This window comes from Gallus gallus, chromosome 1, assembly GCF_016699485.2.
Source record: "Gallus gallus isolate bGalGal1 chromosome 1, bGalGal1.mat.broiler.GRCg7b, whole genome shotgun sequence".
NCBI classification, from domain to species: domain Eukaryota; kingdom Metazoa; phylum Chordata; class Aves; order Galliformes; family Phasianidae; genus Gallus; species Gallus gallus.
The window spans coordinates 175,783,411-175,808,009 of record NC_052532.1 but is presented as its reverse complement, the minus strand read 5'-3'; the positions used below and the strand labels follow the sequence as shown (position 1 = coordinate 175,808,009).

Below are 24,599 nucleotides of genomic sequence, written 5' to 3'. Positions count from 1 at the left end.
TCTCAGAGGGATCCTTCACAGTCCAATTTCTTTACTATCTGTAAGTAATGCTTGAAAGGATAAGTAATGCTGTTGATGAAAGAAGTTCTTACAACAGTTTGAGGTCCTTGAAATGCACATGCCAATGCGGAAAATGATCTAGGCTCAAATACTAACATTTGTTCAGGAAAAGAGGGATGGGGGAATCCTTGTAAAAGCTAACTTCAGGCAAGATTGGCTTGTTTTCCTGTTATTTCTGTATAATTACCAAGAATATGAGTTTAAAGCAGGGGTCTGAGTTGGGTGCTTTGAATTTTTGTAGAAGCTTCTTTCTCTACACTGAGTGAAGAATGTTCTGAACTTCAGTATGCAGTGTAAATAATACCCACAGATATTTGTTTTTATTTAAGAGGTTTAGCTCTCAATAGTATATACCCTCTGAGGGTGGGGGGGGGGGGGGGAAGCAAACAAACAAACCAACCAAATTTCTGCTACCTTAAGGTGAGTTAGGAAATGATCTCTCTAAAGGACTAGGTTCTTAAATAAGAAGATGGTATTTATGTATGGGGAAATGTCACCATCTAGGTTATAGTAGATAACAAAATAAAGAATTAAAGATGTTTGAAAATTGTCATTGAAGTGTTTGTTATTGGTTTAGTTTGATTTTGCTTACCAGTGTAAAGAGTTTGCAAGAGTTCTCCTTTAAAATAAAAAGAAATCTCCTTCCAGTTAAATGGTGTATGTTTTCCAGTAGAATATAACTTTCATGAAACATGCAAGTCTTCAACTTTTGCATGAAATTTCTTCCTGTATTCTGCAAGAACTTCATATTTTTTTCTTAAATAAGGAAATGTAGTAGGAATAAGTTTTTTGGAAGAGCCATAGTTTAATTCATTTTTACGTTCATTATTACAAAGTAGAGAACAATTCTTTGGTTTCCCTCTTGAGGATGGGGAAAAAAATAATAAATTATCTCATCTATCTAATCTCTGAGATCTCCCTAAAGGTAGGTGTAAAACAAGAACATTTTTGGCACCTAGTATTTCTTAGGTAACTCTTCATAAAATTGAGTGTCCCTGGAAAATATTTTTTCCGCCTGTCTTGTTAGGTGGAAAAAAATATACTGCAGAAATACTGTAGGAAGTGACAACCAGAAGCTAACCTATTACAGCAGGTAACTTCTTGTATCCGCACCTGACATGTCCATTAGGACACAGCACATAAGAAGGCTACCCCTACTTCTACATGTGTATCTTCACATTTCTTAGATAAGTGCTTTCAAGTATAATCTCAACAATCAGTCTTCATCTCAGTCTCCAGCTTTTAATAAAATACTAAAACACAGTGAAATGAAATGTCACTGAGATGACTGTCTTCCATACCTTTCCTTAAGTTCCCTCTTTCTTCAGTCTCAAAGAAAATTCAAAAATAAAAGACATTGCAAGAAGAGAAAATACAACAATAGAGAAGGCTAATTTAATTCTTCTGTGCAAATCTTTCTCTGTGTAAACAGTAGAACAGCAGGGTTACAGGTACATGTAGGTAACCTGTGCTATCACAGTCAACCTGGCTAAAAGTTGGAAAGCCTACAACCATTTCCACATTGGTATGATACCATGACAACATTGTTTAACGTTTGAAGCAAGAGGAGCTCTTTTTCCTAGCAGCTTGCCTTTCAAGGTAGTATTTACTCTCTCTTCAAGATTCACCAGCAGGAGGAATTGAGAGCCATCTAGTAGTAGATTAGACCCGGGGAGAACAATTTGACGTGCCTGTTTTAGTGTTTGTCCTAATAATCCTATTAGCATTTGAATTTTGATGTAGAGAACTTTAAAGTCATACAGAAAGCTTAAAAATGTTACTTTTTTTGGTCAGGATCGTGGTGCAATTATATAAAATACAATTCTAATCAGAAATATAATTATAATTAGAGTAAATCCTCTTTCTTTTCTTATACTTGCATAAAATATACTTACATTAAATTGCGCTATTGAAAACAGCTGTTCTAATTCCACTGAGGCGTTCTCCACATTGACCACAGTTTTACTATTGTGCTCAGTGCTGTCTTTTCCTTCAGTGTGAGTCAGTAGGAATACGTGTTTACCTTTTAATGCAGCCATTTTCATTTTCTTTCCTGCTGTAATTTCCACCTGCTGCCTTCCCTGGGTGTTTAGATTGTGCTCTGCTATCTCATCCTGTTTTGTTTTCGTTAAATATTAATATAAGCAAAGTTTTAACTGGTTGAAATCCTCATGAAGCTGATGAGATCTGCTTGAGTGTGTGCACCTTAATTATTATTCCCATAAATATTTAGCTCTGCATCAGCTCTACTATAAGGTTTTTTTTTTTATGTGTGTGACTTAAAAGGGTTTTAATTGTTAATACTTACGTACTCAGACAGCAGAATTTTATGTGGACCTCTCATCTTGGGTACTTTCTGCCTCTGCCCGCTGAAACCTACCACAGTACTAAATAGCAGCAAATTTCTTGTAACTCATGCAGTGGTGTTCTAGTAGTATGAAGATAAAATGTAATCAAATTTGTTTCGTATCTTGAACTGATGATATATACTGGCAAATGAATAGCCCATATGTTCTGTCTGCCAGATGACTTTTGTTAAACTTTCAAGGTCCTTCCGAAATGACACTTCCATGAGATCAGAAAGGCATTTGAAAGGATTCATATAACTGATCATCTCCCTTTCACTCCATGAATGCTCAAAGACATAAGGGGTTTATATTTGTAACTATGCTTCAGCAGGAATACATTTTAAGAAACTAAGTCTTAGAGTTGAAAAAACATCTAAAATTGCTTGTAACTGTAAAGAAAAAAAAAACTGTAAGAATTGCTTGTAATAGTTGCTCAAGAAAAAAATCTTCCAGCAGAAGTTTGAAAGGCATGACTAGTGAGTGTACTGCTGGCTCAGAGCAACAAACGTACAGTCCAATCTGAATGGAGCAACAGAAGATAGCAGAAGTGCTCCCCTTTGTACTGACTGAAACACCATGATAAGTGGTATCTTCTGCTAGTAATGTTACAAGTTTTCTAAAGGGTGGTCTCTTCAGCAGCTCATAAACTATTATACATAGATGTATCTGAGAATTTTTGGTACTATAACTTTTGAAACGACCAAAAAGTTTTTGTTAACTATAAAGCATGTATATGTTGCAGGTTGCCCTTTTTTCCCCCTCACTGCTACATTATGTTTAGAATCTAAACTGAAGCTTTGATTTAATTGCCTGTCTTCCTACTAAACTTACTGTAAGCAGCAATCAAGAAAATAACTTTGAGAAAATTTTCAAATGCCCGTATGAATACCTTGCAGATCTCATTCTGAGAAGCTACATATCAAATAGTTCTTGAGGACACTGCATTTTTATTTGATTATGACAGGAAAGTAGGTTTCCCTGACATGATCAGTAGTAGTTTATTTCTTCTTGCTTACTCGTGTGCTGTAATCATTGAAGATCTAACTCTCGCAGTAGTCATTCATGAAAGTACTTTAGTAGGAGGAACACGTAATTGGGTTAAATGAGTTATAGCTTGGCAAGCTTCACGGGCTGTTCCTCTAACTTATGTAAACATTCACTTACCACAAAGTTATTAATATTTTCTCCATGCAGTTTAGTAAGCTTTCTTCTTCTAGACAAAGCATCAGTTTGGTTCATCTCTCCTCTTCCTGCCTGTATTTTTCCAGTTCTTCATGTGAAGGTTGTAAGTTCTCAAGCCTTTTCTCTCTGAACTGAAAGACTTCTCAAGAAAACGTCTGCTCCAGTCTTGCTGTTACAGTTTTACCTTTAACTTTTCATAAAGATATAAACATCCTTAAGCCTCTCATCTGCTCGGAATATTATTCAGTTCTGAAGTCTGTGTTGTAAAGGATTTTTTCAAATTAAAGAAAAAAAAAAAAGCAACAACAGAGATTTGATCGAGAATATCTTCTTGTTTTTCTCCAAGGAATGTCACTATCAGCGGGATCTTCTCCTCTTCATTCCCCCAAAATAACTCCTCATACATCTCCTGCTCCTCGACGAAGAAGTCATACTCCTAACCCAGCAAACTATATGGTGCCTACTAGTGCCTCTGCTTCTGTTGCTAACGCTGTCTCTCAGCCTCCATCTACTGGCCAGGTGATCCAGAAGGAAACAGTGGGTGGAACAACGTACTTCTATACTGATACAACTCCAGCACCTCTCACAGGAATGGTATGTTTGCTTTCTGTGCAAAAGTACATTGAGCTTACAAAGACAGAATTGATTAATGCTATATTAGTTATTCATAATATTCTGAAACCCTTTTTCTGTGTGAAGATGTGGCCTTTTGAATGTTGAGATAGATTTCAGTGATCTTGGAAAACAAAGGACTAAAGATTTTTTGTTCTCCATTTACCCTGTAGAGAATTTTGGTTTACTACAAAATTAGAGAACGTTTTATGTATGTCTCAGTGGATACATACATAGAAAATATTAATGATTATTTCAAATTGCTTTCATGTTTGATAGGTTAAAGAAATTTTGCATTTATAGTGAAGGGGAAAATACAGTAATAAAAATTTTAAGTATGTACTTACACACGTCCCTCTGAAATCACTGGTACTGTGTATCACATAAGGAAATTGTGATGCACCTGACAGTGTATTTGTAACATGCACTATGCCTGAAGACTTTATATTTCAGCAGCTTAAACTAATAAGATGACAAAACTCTATTTTCCTTATGCTTAAGGATTTTAAGCTGCTTAATATTTTTTTTTTTTACTTTCAGGTATTTCCAAACTACCACATTTACCATCCAGCTGCACCTCATGTTGCTTATATGCAGCCAAAAGCAAATGCACCTTCCTTCTTCATGGCAGATGAGCTCAGACAGGTAATATAAAAGAGAATTTAAAGTGAAATTATGTATCTTGGAGAAAAGTAGGAAATTGGCAGTAGCAGAAGAGAAATCATGACTAAACAGCTGTCCAGACAGTTTTCCCTATGGAGAATTTTAAAAACTTAGTCCTGTGGTGGATAGAGTACAAAAGAGGGTTGTGGTATGGGTGTCAGCATATGTGATTGCAGTCTAATCTGCATGCCAGGATTGGCTGTTTGAGTACATATTCTTACTTGTGTAATATATATTAGTATGCATGAGTTCATTTACGTAGCATTCTTTTAAGCTGTAATCCTATCCAGTTTTAAAGCCTTTAACTGGAAGGAAGGATGTTAGTTAATGAGCCCTTCTATTAGGGCTTGGCTGTGACTACTATTCACTTCAGCCTTAATGTAGTAGATACTTCTGTCAATGCTAGTTCTGGCTAATGTCTTTTGCAGCTCCTCCATTGAAGAGTTTAACTTTTAAGTCATTAACTTTTCAAGCTAGTGTTCAAAACTTGACCTAATTTGTTCTTCAGGAACTGATCAATAGACACCTAATAACGATGGCCCAGGTAGATCAGGCTGATATTCCTGGTAAGTGTTTTTTATAATTTAAATTGTGTTTATGTTGTTCTGTAGTCTCGCGTATACAACAGTAGTTACCAGTGGCTTGAAACAAACCAACTACAAAAAAACCCATAACCCATCTCTTTTTAATTTTTTTAAAATGAAGTCTAGGTTGTGGATAACCAAAAACCAAAGTATTTTGGAAATATTAAATTTATTTTTTGTTTCTATTCAATTTTCAAGTAATTTTATTCAGTTTTGAAACACTGTAATGGTTGGGAATATTTAAAATAGTGGAAAAGGAATGATCATTAAGACAATAGAGCCTTATGTAAAACAGTATTGCATCATTTTCTATATGAATCCTCTTAAAGGAATACCTAATAAGTGTTTTCAAATGCTATAATAACAGACTTGATTGTTCTAATATGAATTGGCTGGTGTATCAGTGAGGTTTTGTACTAGTTGGCAGGTGAGAGAAATGTACTACTCGTAATTTGATTTTTGAAGAATTTACAGTCAACCTTGTTTTTAAACAGATTGCTGTGTTTGGTTGCAGCATTCTTCCTGGTTGTGTGTTTAATGTGAATATGATACAGTCTAAAAGGTAGTTAAGTTTACTAACCCGGATGACATACAAGTGTATCTCTTCTTGGGAGTGTAATCTCTTAACCTGATTTTTAAACCTTCAGTGCCTCTGTTTTCTAAAGCAGTATGTTACAACACAAGATTCAGGTTTGTTTTGTTTGAAATAGGGCTTTTAAAGTGATATGAAGTCTGTATGGAAATTGGTGCTTATCTATGAGTCTGTGCAGGAAAAAATACCACAGACACAACAGAGGAATGTTCTTCAGAAGAATGAGTTTTTAAGATGAGTGAGAAAATAGCAGATAAAGTCAACAGAAGAGATGCAGTGTTCTACTTGGTGTAACTATTTTTGTGAGGATATTTATTTTAGCTTTCTGGAATCCTTTTCAGGAACCTGTGTATCAGTAGTAAAGTAGAAGTAGTGAATTTTTACTTAGCATATGCATATAAAGAAAACAATGCATGGAATTTGCATGTTAGTTACATAGCAGATTTCATTTTCTCTGCTCTTGTAATAATTCCTTCAAAGTATACTTATATCTGTTTCTGTGCATGTACTGATTTAGCAGTTCCAGCAGAAGTGGACAGCTACCACAGTCTCTTTCCTTTAGAACCATTGCCACCACCCAATCGCATACAGAAAACAAGCAACTTTGGATACATTACGTCATGCTATAAAGCTGTAAATAGTAAAGATGACCTGCCATATTGCCTTCGAAGGATACATGGTGAGAAAAACTGAGTAGTCTTTTTGTTTTTTTTTTAATGCCAGGGCTATTTTTTGTTTAAATAAATATTTTTATATTCTATGTGTAGAGCTTGAAACAGCTTTGATAGAATTATTCTGTGGGTGTAAAGGGAGCAAGAGGTTCCCACAGACCTGGCACTCCTAAGCATGCTGGTCTTATTTTAGTGTTTAGTTACTTTTAAGTATTTCTAGAAGACATAATAGTTAAAAAAAAAAAAAAAAAAAAAAAAAAACCCCAAAACAACAACAACAACAACAACAAAACAAACAAAAACCCCAACATTCCCCAAACATCCTAAAGTATGCTTTTTGATCTTTTCCAGGTTTTCGTCTTGTTAACACGAAGTGCATGGTATTGGTTGACATGTGGAAAAAAATTCAGCACTCAAATATAGTAACCTTACGTGAAGTGTTTACCACTAAAGCATTTGGAGAACATTGTGAGTTTATATCTTTTTTTCCCTCCCAATTAATGTGTTGTGACATTTTTTCTAAATATGCTAGAGTTAGTAATTGTCACATGTCTCTATTTTTAAGCTCTTGTTTTTGCATATGATTTTCATGCTGGAGGAGAGACTATGATGAGCAGACACTTCAATGACCCTAGTGCTGATGCCTATTTCACAAAAAGAAAATGGGGTAAGGAAAACACGTTTTCATAATATGCTTCTGTGAACTATTTCCAATACTTGATCAATTAAATAGTTGATCAGAAGAATTTGTTCATCTTATTTTTCTAGATAATCAATTTTGTCATCTCATAAACTGATTGGATCAGAACTCTCTTTTTCTGTTTCTGAATGAAATTGCTGAATATAGGGTTGGGTTTTTTTTTGGTGTTTTCTTTGTTTTTTGAAATAACTTCTTGAGTTAAATTTTTCAGTTTGTAAGTGAATTAAAATTCTTTGCCTACATGTTAGCAACTTTACACAGGGGGGATTGAGAGCCAAGAGCTGGGGGATTCTAATTGCAGATCTGTCACAGGGTAACATCTGATGCTTATTGTAGATATTTTATACACGGCATCTGCTTTGTCAATGTGATGCTTTTTGTTCAGGATCTCTGCACTTACAGAATGGTGTGGTGTGTGCTTTTTTGTTTGTTTTGCTTTCCCTGGAAAGTATAATGAGGACTAATTAGGCAGTGCTTTGTATAATTTTTTTTGAAATGTTAAGTACTAGCTGAAGACAAGAAATGGATTGGAAAAAATTTCTAACATTTTTTTTGACAAATTTCATATCGTAGGTCTGGTTTTTTTTCTTCTTTTTTTTCATGCTCTGAGGATTAAGGCTACATCATAAGTAAAGTCTATCGCAAGCATGTTAAGTTGCCCAGTAGGACTCAGACGGCTAAACTCTTTCCCTCCAAAACAGTGTACTGTCTCTTCATGCCTTTTAGAGCCAATTCTTGGCCCATATGGTCCTGAAGACCACATTCAGGTGTTGTCATTCAGGAACACAGCAGGCCAAAACTGAGCATGTACCAATATCATACTGTAAAAGAAGCACACTAACAACTGAATGGTATTACAGAATGACTTTAGGTAGGAAAGTACCCTTGGAGCTCACTTGTCTCAGCTTCTCACTCAATACAGGACCATCCTTGAAAGTAGATCCAGCATAGGGGTGAACAGAGGACAGTAATAAAGCCTGTGACCTGGACTTATTTATTTTATTGATGTAGGTACTGCCTAAATGCCTTTAGGTGACCAGTGGTTAGAGATAAACAGGAACTGAAGTTTCTTCTTCCTTGTGCCTTTTGAAATTAGAGCCAAACTTGTGAACTCAGTCTCTTTTCAAGTTTAACACTGACAATCTGGTAGATCAGAATATAATAGGTTGTTACTGCGTGAATACATTCAGAGCCTTGTAGGTTCCTTTAACACTGAATAGTTCATGCTACTCAATTGTACTGCACTGACCAGTATAAATAAGGTTGGAACTTGAGTTGGTTTTGGTGACAATACCTCACGATAGAAGAACCCCTAGACTGACTTGTCATATCTTATGGCAAGTTGAAGATCATAATTACAAATTTGGTGAACTTGATGTCAAACTCACTTTGTACAACAAAGGTGGAAGATCTGCTTCTAGGTTAATTGTGATCTTGTGCAGGACTAGTCTTCTGAGTGTCCCCAACCTGTGGTTTTTGAATTTCCATGTAAATCAGTCCTTGTATGTTTTTATACCTCTCTATTACATTCAGAAGATTGATGTCTGTTCTGGATAAATTAATAGAAGGCATAATAAATATTCTTGGGACACGTCCATTTGTTACACTGGGAGAGAATAAGTTTTATTCCTTTTTTTTTTGAAGCAGTTGTGCCTCATTAATTTATTGAAACTCTTTGAAGGGAAGATTCAGTGAATATAATCTTCAATGACATCCAATGACATCCATAAGACACTTTAAAGCAAACAAAAACAATGAAACAACCCTAAGTGTTGATCAGATCAAGGAAGTCCTCATTAAGGTTAATAACTGGTTGAAAGATAAGAAAGAAGAGCGTACAGTCAATTTTCACGGTGAAGGGAGATCACTTATGGAGTCTCACAAGAACGTACTGGGAATTGTATGTCTTAATGCATTGACTCATCTGTGTTGAGGGTAAATTATGCTCTGTCAGAGTTTGCTGATAATACTCACCATATTTGGATTAGTTAAAAAACAAAGGTTAATTGTGATGTACTGCAGAAGGATCTTTCAAGACTGGAACACTCGATAAAAACCTGGCAGGTGAAATTTGGTCTAATAAATGTAAATAACATGATTGAGTGAAAACATAATCCTAATTTTAACTATAAAGAGATGACCTCTGTCATGGCTGTTACTACTGGAAAAAATAATGTCTGGGGCTATAGCTAAGTAGAATAAGGAAAATACTGTTCTCTTGCTTGAATAGAAATAAATAGGAGAAGGACTGGTACAGATAAAGAAAAGAGTAAACAATGAAAGGGAAGATGCTGTATTTAAGATATGGCTGCATTATAGATTTACATCTGTAGCTGTACCTTCGCCTTTTTTGAAGGATGTGAAGAAATAGAAAAAGTTCAGAGGTGACAGGAATAAGCCTGTGTATGAGGAACAGCAAAGTGAAATAGTGCTTTTCATGCTTTTAAAGATGGAGAGAAATATGGTGGATTTACTAATGAGTGGAATGTGATAGGTATCTGAAAATCATCAGTGAAAATAAGTGGCAATTTTTTGTTTCTTTCAGTGCAAAAACTAAGGACTGGCAAAAGAAACTAGCCATACAGCAAATTCAAAACCAGCTAAAGATAATTAAGTCATGGAAATTTGTCACAAGTTCTTGTGGATACTTGCCTGGGTTCAAAGGGAAATTGTGCTTACTCACAGAAGAGAAATACTTGGAGGTCTGTTAACTTCAAAGACAGAGAATAGCTCAGGAGGTCTCCCAACACCAAATCACTGGAGGATAGCAGAATATTCTGTTGTTTGTGATCTTAGGTATTTCTTGATACTCTTCGGATTTTAGTGCATATGTTACTGAAGCGGGCTAGAGGGCTACCTAGATCTTTTATTTGACCCAATACTGCCCTTTTACTTAGGCAGAGATGGGTTTTGGAGCTGAAAGAAAGATATTAGCTTCTGTTTAGCTAGAACAAATTATTTAATTGAAGTGAACGATTGTGGCAGATCTTATTGCTATTTAAGGAGGATAGTTCTCTCCTGACTGTGACTCTTCTGGTCTTTTTATTATATAAATTAGAAGGAAAAAACAAGTAACCTGCTGTTGACCAGTTTTACCAAACCTTTCTGCAAATCTTTGCTCTGACCTTTCTTTTTTGGTAGCTGTTGCTATCAAATCTGCTCCTCTGTTGAAGGAGCAATGTAGAGGAGGAAAAAAATAAGATTGCATACCAATAACTTGATTTCTCGAAAATGCCTGCCTTCACGGATCCTTTCTCCACCCCCTCACAGATTTTCTTGGCCATCTTCCTGCCTAGAGGAGGCTTCCAAGAGAAGCAGGGGAATGGATGGAAGTTGGGTACTCTGCAGCATGAGGCCCAGATTAGTGCAATTGCTTTTAAAGTTTTAGGAGGCACGACACTGTCAACCTGATTAGTGAACTCAGAATTTGATTCCAGATATGCAACCTCATGTATGTTGAATGCTCAAGTTGGCAGCACTAGATTTTGACAGCTAAAAGCTGAGGATTATGGTTTATATAGCTGCCTTCTGATGTCTATGTGGTCAGCTGCGATGAGGTTTATTTTTTTTCTTTTGCCATGCCATTTGCAGACACTGTTACTTCGTAGGCAAGGTAGTGGAGGGGGAAAAATCAGCAGCTTATATTTATTGCTATTCTAAGCACTTGCAAGCATATGTCTTTGTTGCTTCTGAATTCTACAGAATTTATTCCTTGTATTGTTCTTCATGCAGTGAAATATTCTTTCTTGAAGTGATATAATGTGATAATCTGATGTTGTTCTGTCAGTTAAGCATTCACGAGTTCTAAAATTAAGGTCTGTCTTTCAGTTACCTTGGAATATATTTATTTAAATTATTCCTATTTGTTGGATTCTCATTCCTTGTATTTCCTCAATACTTGCATTTTGACGAAGAGTCTGAACTTAACATTATATTACAACATTTTTAATGTTTGTATGTTTTTTTTCCACTGTTCTGATACTATTCAGTTTCAGATTGTGGTATATGTTAGGACATTTATCTCTGCAGACGTGATTTTATAAATTAGTGAATTAGCACTGAAAACCTTTTCTCTTAACTGCCCATTGATCTACTTAAATGGTAAACCACATTCTAAATGTACATATTTTAAAACTGCCAGCTAGAAAATCCTGGCAAATAACAGTAACTCCATGCTGCTGTCAGTTAATTTTTTTTTTCCTCGTCCTGATGAATTTTTGGGAGGGTTAATGTGAGAGCTGAGCATGCCTCTGGTATTTCCTTTGATCTGTATATTGAAAATACTCTCAGGAATTAAACGTGGTGTACAAGCACCTAATGGTAGCTCTCAGCACCTCAGATTCTGTTTCATAGTAAATTAATATTTCTGATAGAATGTAGACAGGTTTCCTGGACATTGATTTCTTTTGGACGCGTTGGTAATAGTAGTATTTAATCCAGAAAAGTGGACATTGTTGTTGACTTTGTAGTTTTTGCATTCCTGAGTCACTGATTGTGTTTTTTCAGAAGAAATCTTTTCAGTTTAAAATGAGTGAAGTTATGTACCCAGACTGTGATGAGCAGGAGAAATTTCTAAATATTTAAAGTCAGCACAATGATTCTCTGTCTATGAATGTTCTGAAGTCAAAGATGATTAAATATTTCAATTTCCTATTGAAAGCTTGAAGCAACTCTGAAATCTAGAAGCAGTACTGGTACATAGGTACTCCAGCTTTTCCTTCCCATCTCAGGACTAACTCTGGCTTCGTCCTTGTACGGGAGAACTGAACTTAATTGAAAGCTATTGGGGAAGAAAAAGAGAAGGGAAGAAAAAAGACACAGCAGTGCAAAGAGCGCAGTTCATTCTCATCTGAGAACATCATAGCTCAGAACTGAAACGTAAGAAAGGCAACAAGAAAACCCCTATTGAGTTCATTTTAATGTAGCAAGAGGAATAATGGACTACTTGTGTTTCTGGAGTGGAAGTTCCTACATTTTTAATCTTCTCCGTTATTATTTATGTACTGTGTCTCAGATGAAAGCACTAATAGGAGCGAGTCTATCCTGCACCAGAGGAAGAACATATTATGAAACTCTGCATGGATTCAACCCGTGCTAGGAATTTATTTCAAATCAAATATGAACCTCTAAAATATTGTTTCTTAGACTAATGTAACTTTGATCACTTTTAACTTCTTCAAAAAATTCTTTTTATGTTTTTCAACATGCTAAGCACTCTTTGGAAAGCTGTGTGCTTCACCTGCATAGTGAGCTTTTGAGTCTCGTTTCCTTGGATCGTTGCTCATGGACCATCTGTAGCAGGCCTGGTAGGCCTTCAGGGAATATGTTTCATAACCAGCGTCACAGCAAACTCAACTGCTTTTAACCTTAGATGTTTTGAACAAATAGATATGTAAGAGGGCACTTCACGTGTTATTCTTCCAGTGTTTGAGCTTGTACCTATAGTGCATGGAAACAAGGGCTGCAGCCTGAAAGCAGCAGCCTGGATTTGGCTGTAGCCTCAAGCAAATCTTTCCAGTAGTAAACAATATTGCTGCTTGATTTAGATTTTCGGATAGAGAAGGGGAAGTTCTGATCTCTCAACGTTTTTATTTTTATTTTATTTATTTATTTATTTATTTTGAATGTCCTCTTGGTTATGATGCCTTTATTTGGAAGTCGAAGGGCAAGCATTCTGAAGTCACAAGCAGAAAAATAGCCCTCAGGTTCTGGCTCTTTTTCTCTTCGGGATGTTGTAGAATATTTCTCTTCTGGACATTTATTTTGTTCATATGTAACTGTTTTATGTATGTAACCATCTTACGTAATCCATACGCATTGCCATTAAGCAAGTAATGGCTAGGAGAAGAACCTTGATTAATACAGGGACTTACATCTCCCCTGTCATTTGATATCATCATCATTTTTCTCATGCTAAAGAACAGAGAAGCGTGGTGGTGGGGGTAGATTCCTGGTATGCTGGCTTGTGGGAAGTGATTTGCATAACAATTCATCAGGAGGCCAGAAAAAACAAGGAATACCTCATTAGATTCAACCTTCAGTTGATGTGCCAGGCTTGATGCTATTTAAAGGAGGCAGTGTCTTGGCCTTTATAATCTAAACTAAAGCAACTTAAACCTGCAAAATTAACTAGTATTCTGTTTTTTTTTTTTTTTGTCATCAATTTTTTGTCAGACTGGGAATGTCCCCAGCCTATCACACTCACTCCAAATCAGTACATTTTGAAGCAAAGCTTTCAGTAATGTTTCATTTTTCAGCGCTTGTGTGTATACGTGCAGAGGCACACAAATGCTTACTTTGAGCAAGTGCGTGGATATAAATGCATTGGATGCTGTGGAAGAAGCACAAGAAATGAATGTTTCTCTGGATGTAGTTTCTTCTCTTGAGCGTTGTGCCATGCAAAGAGTAGCAACTGTGTGTTAAAGACACTACAGAAAATAACATTTATCGATGTCTTACTGTGTTCATCTATGGCTCAGTCTTATGGGAAACAGTCTGCAGTGTTGAATTTGGGTGTTTGAAAGTAAATACTTTTACTTTTGAAAGGACTATAAATTCATTCTGAAATGAAGGGATGTGTTGCTTCTGTGTGGCCCATTAAACAGTGGTCATAGAGTGATGACTTGTCAGTGAGTTGGGTCATGGCAGAACACACATGAAGTTGTGTTTGTGCTGTTTAGCTACAAGATCTTCCACTTTGATTTGCTTACATAGTTTCAAACTAGCTTGGTCTGTTTTCCTCAGTTTTACCAAATAGACCATGTTAGACTTGTATACCTTCCTACAGTAAAGGAGATGAAACAGGATCTGTTGCAGCTATTCTGATAGGTATTCATTTAAAAAAAAAAAACATTATTTTTACTTCTTAAATGTCTACTTCCAGAAATTTTGGAATGTTGCTCTTTTTGCAGTGAATATTCATTCTAAACTTAAAAATCAGCATAGTTTTCTTGAATGTGAGTGGATATAACAATACCTGGGGAATTGGCAGCATTTTAAAGTTTATCGTACTTCCAAAAATAAAACAAAAATCGTTAAAACAAAATATCTGTCTGTCTTTTGATAGCTGTTGATTAAGAAATCAATGAAAGGAGTAACTTTATATTTCAGAATGCTCTAACTTTAATTTTTTGTAGTAGCCATCTGTTGATACTAAAAATATTTTCCTACTAGGTCAGCATGATGGACCTCTACCACGACAGCATGCGGGTTTGCTTCCAGAGTCATTGATATGGGCATATATCGTACAGCTCAGCTCTGCCTTACGGACCATTCATACAGCAGGACTAGCATGCAGAGTTATGGATCCAACAAAGATTCTAGTAACTGGCAAGACAAGGTAATGAAAGCATTAATTCTCATTGTATACCATGGTCTATGTTCATGGTGGCTGCTGACCATGAACTTTTGTTAGGCAAATAACAAATCTAATTAGAAAGATCTATTACCTTTAACTGATATGAGACAATGTGCTTCATTTGTTGAGATATTTTTCCCCCAAGTTCTATTTAAACATCTTTCAGGAGGGCTTATGCAGTGTCCCTACAATATTGATCAAGTCCTCTACTGCCAGTTTAGTAACTTCTTGATTTATTTGTAAACTGAAGGCTGTCTGTCTGAATTATAAAACAGTAAAAACAGTATTTCCTGCTTCATAGTACTAACATGCCTTTTTCTGTCATTATAAGGCATTCAGTGAAGGCATTCAATGGTATGAATATTAGGAAAAATAGAGTAATCAACAAAACGTAATGACACTTGCTCTTTGTTGTTGTTGTTGTTCCAAAGGTTACGAGTAAATTGTGTTGGAATCTTTGACGTTTTAACATTTGACAACAGTCAAAATAATCCACTGGCGCTAATGGCTCAGTTTCAGGTAAGACAACAGTGCTGTAGTGAGGTTGGTGACTTGGCCCAGAGAGTACAGAAAACCAATGTGATTCCTTCTGGAAGACAAATATTTTAATTGAATTGTAGTCTGATATATCTATCTCTAAATAACTGTGTCTTTCATTCCTGATTTGATCTTAGCTTAAATTTGTTTATAATTTAGAAAAGTGAAAGTTCATTTTACTGTCTTCTGCTTCTGAAATTTCAGCAAACTTGCAGAACAGGTCGAACTACTAGTATTTAACAAAATAATTCAGAAATTGTTGGAATCACAGATTTTTAATGAAAGAGAAAGGAAAATCTTGCATTTAGTGATAGAGATCAGAAAATGTTTCAGTAGCAGTTTTTGCTCTTTCTCGTATGTTTTAACAAAAATAATTGTGACAAATGCCTGTTCACAGAGGAGTAAGAGATCTTTTTAAGTAATTGCATTTAGGCCTTCTCCTCACTCCTAAAAGGTTCGAGTGTATCTTTATTTTAGGCTCCTAGTTTTTCCGTGTTCTCCTGACGTTCTCTGAAGTGTGGACTCTGCATAATTCCTGAATTAAGAAGAATCCCTTTAGACTTAACAAAAACTGTTCCACAGTCATCTGGAGCATCACTGTGTACAGAAGTGCCTCTTTCCCTAACTTCCCCTCAGGGTAAAGTACATTACTTCAGCAGTCATCACGTACCCTGTCCATACTGGGAGTGAAAGACTACAGTAGGGAGTTGGATTTAATTTATTTTCATTAATTGAGATTATTCACTGTGAGAAAATTGCTCATTCAGAGTCTTCCAGTAATAAATGAAATGTTTGAACTTTGGCCAGGCAGAAACTAGATTATTGGAGACCTTGTCCTAGAACGTAGCAATTTTTTTCATGGAATAATACAGTAAAGCAATTTTCAGTGTGCTTTGAGTAGGACTTCAGAGGACCCCCCTACATGCCAACAACTACATATCAATGGGCTTGTGGTAGTCATGTACATAATGGAAAACAATCAAGAGAATATAGGGATACATGTAAGTGAGAGGTTCCAATCCTACAACTATAATGAGATTATGATTAAATACTTACTGAAGTTTACCTGAATAGCAGCATTAAAACAGATCGTACTTGAATGTCATAACATCTGTGAAATTTTAAAGCAGAATATTTGATGTACTTGGAGGTACAAATCTAAGAATTTTTGCAGGCGCACCAATCTGTCAAAAGCTTTTAGAACCATAGGAGCCTAATATCTGGCAACTAGCTTACTTGGTGTAATGCCTAGTTTTGTTAAAATATGGGTTTTGTTTACTTGTATTATACATTCTTAGTATTTAAATTGTTCAAGTATCGCTGCTATGGCAGAAGTACTCTTTAAGTGTGGAAGGTGTATACTGGAGTTAGAAAACACTGTATTACTTCCTTTTTGTTGCTTCCTCTGGAAAGGCTAGGCTCTCACAGTCGATTTTGTTCCTTCAGAGATTCTGGATAGAATTAATTCCTTGAAATTCAGGGGTCATTTATCATGTCCTACCTTTTGTTTGACCTAGCCAGATAGCACTACAAAATAACAGCTGCAGCTTGTCCTTCTTCCTCTCGATCCATGACCCAGTTCCTGAATTCCTCTGGGACTCTTGTGACTGTTAAAAATGTAGGTTATCTGTTGGTTTACTGCCCAGCTTATATGCATTTCCTTGTTGTTGTCTTCAGTGCAGGAAGGTATTTTTGTTAGCATTTTTCACTTTCTGGCTATTTCCCATTGTTAACATAGATAGGAAAGAATTTGACCAGAACAGAGAGGAGCTATGCAAAAGGAATGCAATTGTTCTTCATGGTCTGTTTTTCAGAATCTGTGTTAAATGCATTAGCTTACGTGATCATTTAAGAGTTAACTAAAGGAAAAATATGGGAAGCTAAAAATACATGAATAGCGACTTAGGTTAAAAACAAGATGCTTATATCTATATACATCATCTTCCCCCTCCTCATCCCCAGTCTTAAGTCATTTGTCAGTCAGTAACTAAATTCATGTAGTAATACTATAAATGGTGATGCAGGAAACAGTAGAAAGTTTTAATAAATATTTCTGTATTTGGAATAAAATGAAAGTTAGTCCTCTCCATGTGAAATGAAGAGAAAACATAAGTGTTATTGATTTAGCAAAGGCAGTAAGGTAACATTTGCTCAAAGTAAATATTTTTAGTGGAGCAAACCAAAATAACTTTGACATGCACCTCCCTAAATTTCAAGAAACTAACTGAAGAGGCATCTTAACTATTAATGTTGACTTTAAAAATAAAATAATAATTAAAAAAGTAATCTAGGAACTTGGAGTGACTTCTAAGTACAATTCCAGAGCTTGAATGGATGAACAAATCCACAGAATTGTAGAGTGGATCATAGAACTTCAGCTGTTACTGATCTAAGCACAGCAGTGAAACAGGATAAGGAAAGGGTAACGTCAGTTTCAAAGAACTTAGAAAAATGGATCTTGTTGAAAGTGAGATTTATTTGACTAGCTTATGTGGTTAACTAATAAAGCCAACTGTATAAAATGCTCAGTTGTCTTGAGGGCATTGTGCATAATAGCACGTAATCTTTTTTAACATTAAAATTGCAGAGAGATACCTATTCAATTAATTTTTAATTTGCTCATGACATATTTAAAATTCATTTGATAACAGGGAAACATTAGTGATGAAGGCTCTTTCTGAAGGCATCTCCCTCCTAGAGCCTGTTTTTTAGCTGAATGCTACTTCATATTTCCATTAGTGGCCAAGATGGTCATGATAAAATCTTTACTAGCAAAGTGTTTCAGGAGATAGAGGTTGTTGCAGGCTAGCTTTTTATTAATCAAATTGCTATTTAAATGGTTAGTAGCTGCACAAAAAAGGCATTTCTGGACAAAAGATACCCTGTACTTAAAGGTTATAAAAGTTTTCTTTTGAAGTTGTGGATCAACTTAGTATGACTTAATAGTCAGTGTTGATAATTACCATAGCAAATGTCTGGTAAGCTGGTGTGATCCTTAAATATGTGAGAAGTGCAATACAGTGTGTAAGCAGATGAATGATTGTACCTGATGACCTGTTCCTTGAACTGGCAAAGCTACTGCAGGAATACTGTTTACTTCTGATGTCCTTGCTCCAAGAAGGTCTATCAGTTATTGTGTGCCTCCTTTAAACTTCCTCTGCCTTGAAGCTGAAGAGGCTGAATGAATGAATGAATGGATTTTTCAGTGAGGAAGGTTAAGGTTTAGCAGGAATATGTAGGTTTTTCTCTTTTTAGAAAGACGGTGTAATCCAGTTCCTAGCAAGTTTTTACCTTGTTTGGAGAGGCAGAGTTGGTTAGGAGGTGGTAGTTTGATCCCTTCTGAAATAGGAATCTGATTTCTCTAAGTCCTCATGTTTGTTCCACTATCTAGCCAGACACAAGAGGAAAAAAACATTTCAGTTCCTAAAATTAGCTGGATGAATCCAAGCCAATTTTGCAATCAAAACACAAGTCAAGCATTGGCTGTAACTTGAATTATGTATCTTTGAGGCTGCATTGGTGTGTTGTATCATCTTTGCCAAGTTTTGTATTAGATGTACTTCATGGAACAAATGCTAATATATGTTGCAAGTCAAATGGTTAAAAAAAAAAAAAAGTGCATGAATTCAGAATTTCCTGGCTGAAGTTATTGTAAACCTTTTTCTCAACCACTTTTACAAGCAAATGCAGTCTGCATTATGAAAGTGTCTGTGCAAAGGAAGGTGGTTTTTACATAGGATTAAGTCTTATGTTTTGGGTATATCAGTCAGGGTTGGGTGGTAACGAAGAATTTATATATGATACTGCCTCATCAATTATTAAATGGTGGAAGGTTTTAAGTAGGAGACTTGAGAAAGAACAAAGATCATTTTAAGATGAATACAAAGATTTATTTCCCCTAAGTCTTTTGGAAACAAATATAAAAAACCTAAAAAAAAAAAAAAAAAAACCCTAAAAAAAAAGGCAAAAAAACCCCCAAAGCCATTGTGCTGGGTGAAGAAGTCTCAGTGCAGATACAGATACCTCTTCAGCAGTTTGTCTGTTTACTACCATAGCAGTGTCTTCTGCTGCTCAACTTGACTGTACTTGGTAGCAAAAGTAAACAGGATCCCACCAAGATGGGATTGTTGGTCTCATTCATTTCTCTTTGCCAAAGTACAAAGCAATGCTGATGCACAGGAATTCCTGGTTCCTTAGGAAATTAAGTCTAGCAAATGCCAGTCCCATCTCCTCCGTGTGTTGTCCTTGTTTCTGTTCTATTTGCCACATCTGGTTTCTGTCTTCATTAGTGACTGCCCTGTACCATGCTTTTTAACTTCTGTCACATTGCTTATCCATTTAAATTGTGCTGCTTAATCATACTTTAGGAGTTGATACAGAAACAGCAGGGATGTTCATAGACCTGGAAACATGTTCTTTACTCTGTGCCTCAACATCTGGAAGATGTGGCCAAAGGGAAAGCTCCCTTCAGCTGCTGCAGCCAAAGGAAGAGCAAAGACTGCTACCCCTCTGGGTGGAACAGCTGTGAGGGGCTGTGACACATCCACCATTTCAGCAGTTTCCCAAAGTTTTAGCTCCAAAATTCTAAACAGAACTTTTAAATGTTATCCCACTACTAGATATCCCCATTCTAGCAGAAATGACAGAAGCTATATTCCTTGTATGATTATATTCTCTGCTAAACATCATATCCTTCCTCCAGAATACGGAACTGACACTGATAAATAATAGCATTCACCTCCTTACTTTTCACAAAAATATCTTTTCTAAGAAAAAAGTCAGCAAGTCTCTGTAGCTGATTATTAAATTCAGTCTGAAGAACTCATCCGGTGCAGTTTCAAGTTTGGCCAAGTTATATGCACTTTGAAAGGCTTTGTATGGGAAGAATTGGGCAGCTATTGCAATGAATATTACTGTTCCCTACTGAATTGAGGTCCTGTTTTTAGAGAAAACTTCAAAATCTGATGTTGCTTTTTACAATAACTTCTGGTAGCTGTTGTTTAAATTAGTAGAATTGGTAGAAGTTTTTGTTGCAACTAAGTCTGTATAGCGTATTAATCTTTTAGTTCTGTTCTTAAGGAAAATGGTTAGTAGTACTAAGGTTTTCTTCACAAATGGGATTCTGTTCCATTTGTTAGGTGCACAGGTCTGTTCCTGTTTAGCTCCTTCAGGCAGTTTTTATCTTTTCACATAGGCCATAAGAGATGAAAATCTTTAAGTTGTTTCATTAAAACAGAAATATTGACCTGCTGGATTCCAATAGGTCTTGTTTCTGTTTTAGCAAATAATCCTTGATAGGTATTTTTGCATCTTGTATCAAGAAGATGTGCACTTTGCTATCAACTACTTGATTCCTCATGAATGAGTGCATGGGTGGTTAGGAGAACCTCTTCTGTAATGAGCAGAAGCTCTACAAAGATTTCACTCTGGTATTATCCTTAAGATTAAAAATGGGTAAATTTGAAGCTCTCAAAGATATTACCCTGAAATTGTTAGGTACTGAAATTCTCCTGTGGATGTTTTAACTACTTGGACAGCTGTATTGCACAGCTATAACATTTAGTTGTTCAAATTCTTCAAAGGTTACTGAAGAACTGTCTTAAATGCCCTCTAGTAATGTATGTAATATTTATCTATACTATGAGTCTTATCTGTGCATGTTTTCCCTGTTAGCAAACAGATCTGATCTCCCTGGGGAAAGTTGTGTTGGCTTTGGCTTGCAATTCTTTATCAGGAATTCAGAGAGAGAATTTGCAGAAAGCAATGGAACTGGTGACAATCAACTATTCCTCTGATCTGAAGAATCTGATCTTGTAAGTTTGCTACCACACTTGTTTGCTATTGTTTTCTGTTTATTTTTCTGTAAAATATTATTGAAAGCAATGATAACTTTTTTAAATGTACAGTTGAAAATGTCAAAGTAACACTTTCAGATGCAAATAAGAGTACAGTTTACTCTCATTAACTGATAATGCTTAATAACGTGCTGTCTATGCAAACATACAAATTTATATGTGCGTTTTTATGATAACTAATAAAAATCAATGCCCTATTAAAGCTCCTAATAACATTCTGTTAATGTTTAAACAAATATACAAAGCAAGTTCCCCTCCCAAAAAAACAACACAACAAAACAAACACAAAACAAAAACAACATAAAAACAAACAACACCCAAGCTTTTAAAGTAATCTTCCATATTGGGATTTATTGCTGATTATTTACCATAGCAGTATCCTTGTCTTATATCATAGTTATCGGAGGAGTTAAGGAATAGGCATGTTGCTTTTTTGGCCTAAGACTTTAGTGCTAGTTTTTCTCAGTTGCATATTATTTTGTGGTGTTCTTTAGTATAGTCCAAGTTTCTACTCTTACAGCCTAAGAAGTAAAAGTAGGTTTCTCTGTCCCTTTTCTCATTTGAAAAGCAATTGCATCATAATCCGAATCTTTGCATCTTCCCTTACTGTTGGAGCGGGATGAGCTAGGAAGTCCTATGAAAGCCCTCTCCTAGCTAATAAAACTAACTGACTGGAAGTAGGCAAGTGAATTAGCACAAATGTTTACTCTGTTAATGTCTCTTTTAAAAATACAAAAGCTGTCAACTCATAATTAAACAAACATTGGGGTCAAGTAAAATCATAACAGGATGAACTTTTTGGCACTTGCAGTTTGTGTAAGTAATCTTTTTGGGGGGTGGGGATATTTTGGCAGGTATTTGCTGACTGACCAAAACAGGCTTCGCAGTGTAAATGATATCATGCCTATGATTGGTGCGCGATTCTATACTCAATTGGATGCTGCTCAAATGAGAAATGATGTTATTGAGGAAGACCTTGCAAAGGTAAATCATTAAGTAATCTGCACAGGAAGACCTATAGTATGTATTCCTACAGCTGTACCTTAAGAGGGAATGTTTTGTAGTTTCAGATTTTTTATTTGTTTACTTTGTTTAGCAACCCAAGTAAGCTGCCTACCGACTTTGAGAACTCTGTTCAAAGTAGTGAAAGTCCAAAAGCTCCAAGAACTACTAGTTTTAGAATATGCTTGGCTGGGCTTTTAATTAGGTAGCATCCTCATGTCCAACCAGCAGTCCTGAGAAAATATTTTCTATACTGAATGATTAAAAAGTAGCATTCTGAGTAAATAATGCCACGTCACCTCAGACTAGATCCTGTAGTTTATATTCAAGATCATAAAACAACAAATGCTTTCTTTATATTCTTGGATAGATTTAGGTTTCAGTGCCACTTATCTTGTGCATTTTTTTTCCTTCCAAATGAATGCTAGGTTATGGAGATGAAGGTCTTGATAGTCATCTTCAGTTTCCCTAAAATGTACACATTTTGCTGTGTGAGTCTGGCTGGTCTATCAAGTTCAGTCAAGGTATCAGGTGCTGGTTACAAAGGAAATATGTACTTCGTCCTGTGCAAGTGTGTATTTGTTCAGCGGGAAAGGGTTTGAGCTTCATCTTATCCTGCTCTTCAGAAGCCATTGATCACAGAATTTTCAAACAAGATTGAAGTACATTGTAAAGGCTATTGTACAGCTGAGGATTTGAGTAGGGTAGGATATTGAGTATCTGTGGATTAAATCAAGACGCGACTCATTTCCCTTGCATGCAATCACTAAGCATGTTTAAATAGGCAACAAATGGTATTCTGGTACTGTTAATTTCTCTACCATTGGTGTGTTGGATAACCAACTGTTTTTCCCTTCTTTATGAAAGATAATGAAATCTTTCATGGCTACGAGCAGCGGAAGAGTAGGATGGTGCCTACTCTGTATGCAGAGCTCTACATGATGGGTGTTCACTCTTATCGTAGTCAACTACAACTCCTGCTCTAAATGTTTGAGATCGCTTCTTGTCAAGGTGGCCTACTGTGCCTACTCAAATTCGGATGGGAGGTTGTCCTACAATGAGCATGAAGCAATCTGCATTTTCAGTCAGGTTTTTTAATAGTAGTTGCTTTTCACTGGCAGGTGACAGCAGCCACTGCAAATCCAAACTGTTGCATAGCTGCTAGTTCATCAGTAGCTATTTATCTAGCAGTGATAAATAGCAGTGTCATCAGAGCTACTATATCACTTAAGTCTAGGCTGATATCCTCTCTTTGTTATTGCTCTAAAGCAGATGCTTAGGGGAGAATGTTAGAACAATAGTGGCATGTATGTTATTTTTCTGCATGTTTTCCAAGCATGCAGTCATCCATAGCTTAGGGGCTTATGATGTTGGGAGTGGTTTGTGTGTAGATAATAATGTTGGTGTTCTCTTGAAGCCATGGATATTGTTGCTCACATTTCACACAGTAGTGACCCTGTTACTCTGTCCTTTTCCTTCCTCACCTTAATATTCCCATTATCTACGTGTCACAACATTCAAGCATGTAAAACCTCTGTTTTCAAGTCCTTTAGTCCACTCTAGGAGAATTCCCTGCCTTACGTGCTACCAAGCCTGCAGAGAGGCCACCTGGAGGCTTAGAGCCAGTGTTGTTGCTCAACTCTCTGTTGCCACTGACAGGGAATCTGTGAGGCTGTAGCACTTGCACAGATGTGGTTTTGGCTTTTGTGTTTCGGGCACATGCAAAAAAATTGTTTTGAGGTTGTATAGACCTCTGCTAGCTGGAGAAGGTAAGTCTTTACTGTCAATCTCCAAATGCAGCTTTAATTGAAGTACAAGCTGTTCTGCTGTGTGTTCTTTAGACTGGTAATAAAAATCTTGCTACCCCATAGGTTGTTTGAGGTCAAGCTGTTATCACCTTGACCTACTTTATTTACCCAGCTGTGCACAGTAATCTACTCCAGACTGAATTAATTTGAAATCAATATGATCATGCATGGAGTGAGATGCAGCTTAGCATGAATAACATCTGAGAGCTGGGCCACTGGAGAGTATGAATAATGTCAGGAGAGAGTCTTTTTTTTTCTGTGTCAGCTTTGAGCAGCTTTACTTAAAGAGAAGATTAATCCATGGTGTAATGCAAGCTAGCTTAAGATATAACACTTTTTATTGTAACTTAAATGATAATGAAGGATGTGTGAAATCAATTTTTCAATTGATTACATGTATTTGAAGCATCTTAAAATGCTAATGTTCTGTCTTTTGTGTGAGTTTGTTCTGATTGCTTTGCCTCTGTTGTTACTCAGAGTACTTAGAGTTTATACTACATTAAAATTAAAAATCATATTTCTAGATTTTTTGGAAGAACTTGTTTCAAAATATTTGGACTAGACTGCAATTCCAGTTTCAGCATGATGCTATTTCTATGCAGTATTTACCAATGATCTACAAAACATT

The 24,599-nt window shown here is 36.1% G+C and overlaps 1 protein-coding gene across 12 annotated transcripts in view; it reads left to right on the top strand.

Annotated features, from left to right (window-relative positions):
- Positions 1 to 24,599, top strand: part of PAN3 (PAN3 poly(A) specific ribonuclease subunit) — a 77,476-nt gene that overhangs the window by 45,297 nt on the left and 7,580 nt on the right. For 6 of the 12 annotated variants that reach the window (XM_015278729.4, XM_015278721.4, XM_015278731.4 and 3 more), the window contains 10 exons: positions 3,937 to 4,184; positions 4,743 to 4,847; positions 5,374 to 5,431; positions 6,553 to 6,720; positions 7,064 to 7,180; positions 7,278 to 7,379; positions 14,586 to 14,751; positions 15,201 to 15,288; positions 20,980 to 21,119; positions 22,016 to 22,145. In XM_015278729.4, the coding sequence (XP_015134215.1) occupies positions 3,937 to 4,184; positions 4,743 to 4,847; positions 5,374 to 5,431; positions 6,553 to 6,720; positions 7,064 to 7,180; positions 7,278 to 7,379; positions 14,586 to 14,751; positions 15,201 to 15,288; positions 20,980 to 21,119; positions 22,016 to 22,145 (1,322 nt within the window). Of the gene's footprint in view, positions 1 to 3,936; positions 4,185 to 4,742; positions 4,848 to 5,373; positions 5,432 to 6,552; positions 6,721 to 7,063; positions 7,181 to 7,277; positions 7,380 to 14,585; positions 14,752 to 15,200; positions 15,289 to 15,783; positions 15,944 to 20,979; positions 21,120 to 22,015; positions 22,146 to 24,599 lie in introns of those variants that run through there. The other 6 variants (XM_015278733.4, XM_015278725.4, XM_015278710.4 and 3 more) reach the window with 4 other exon arrangements.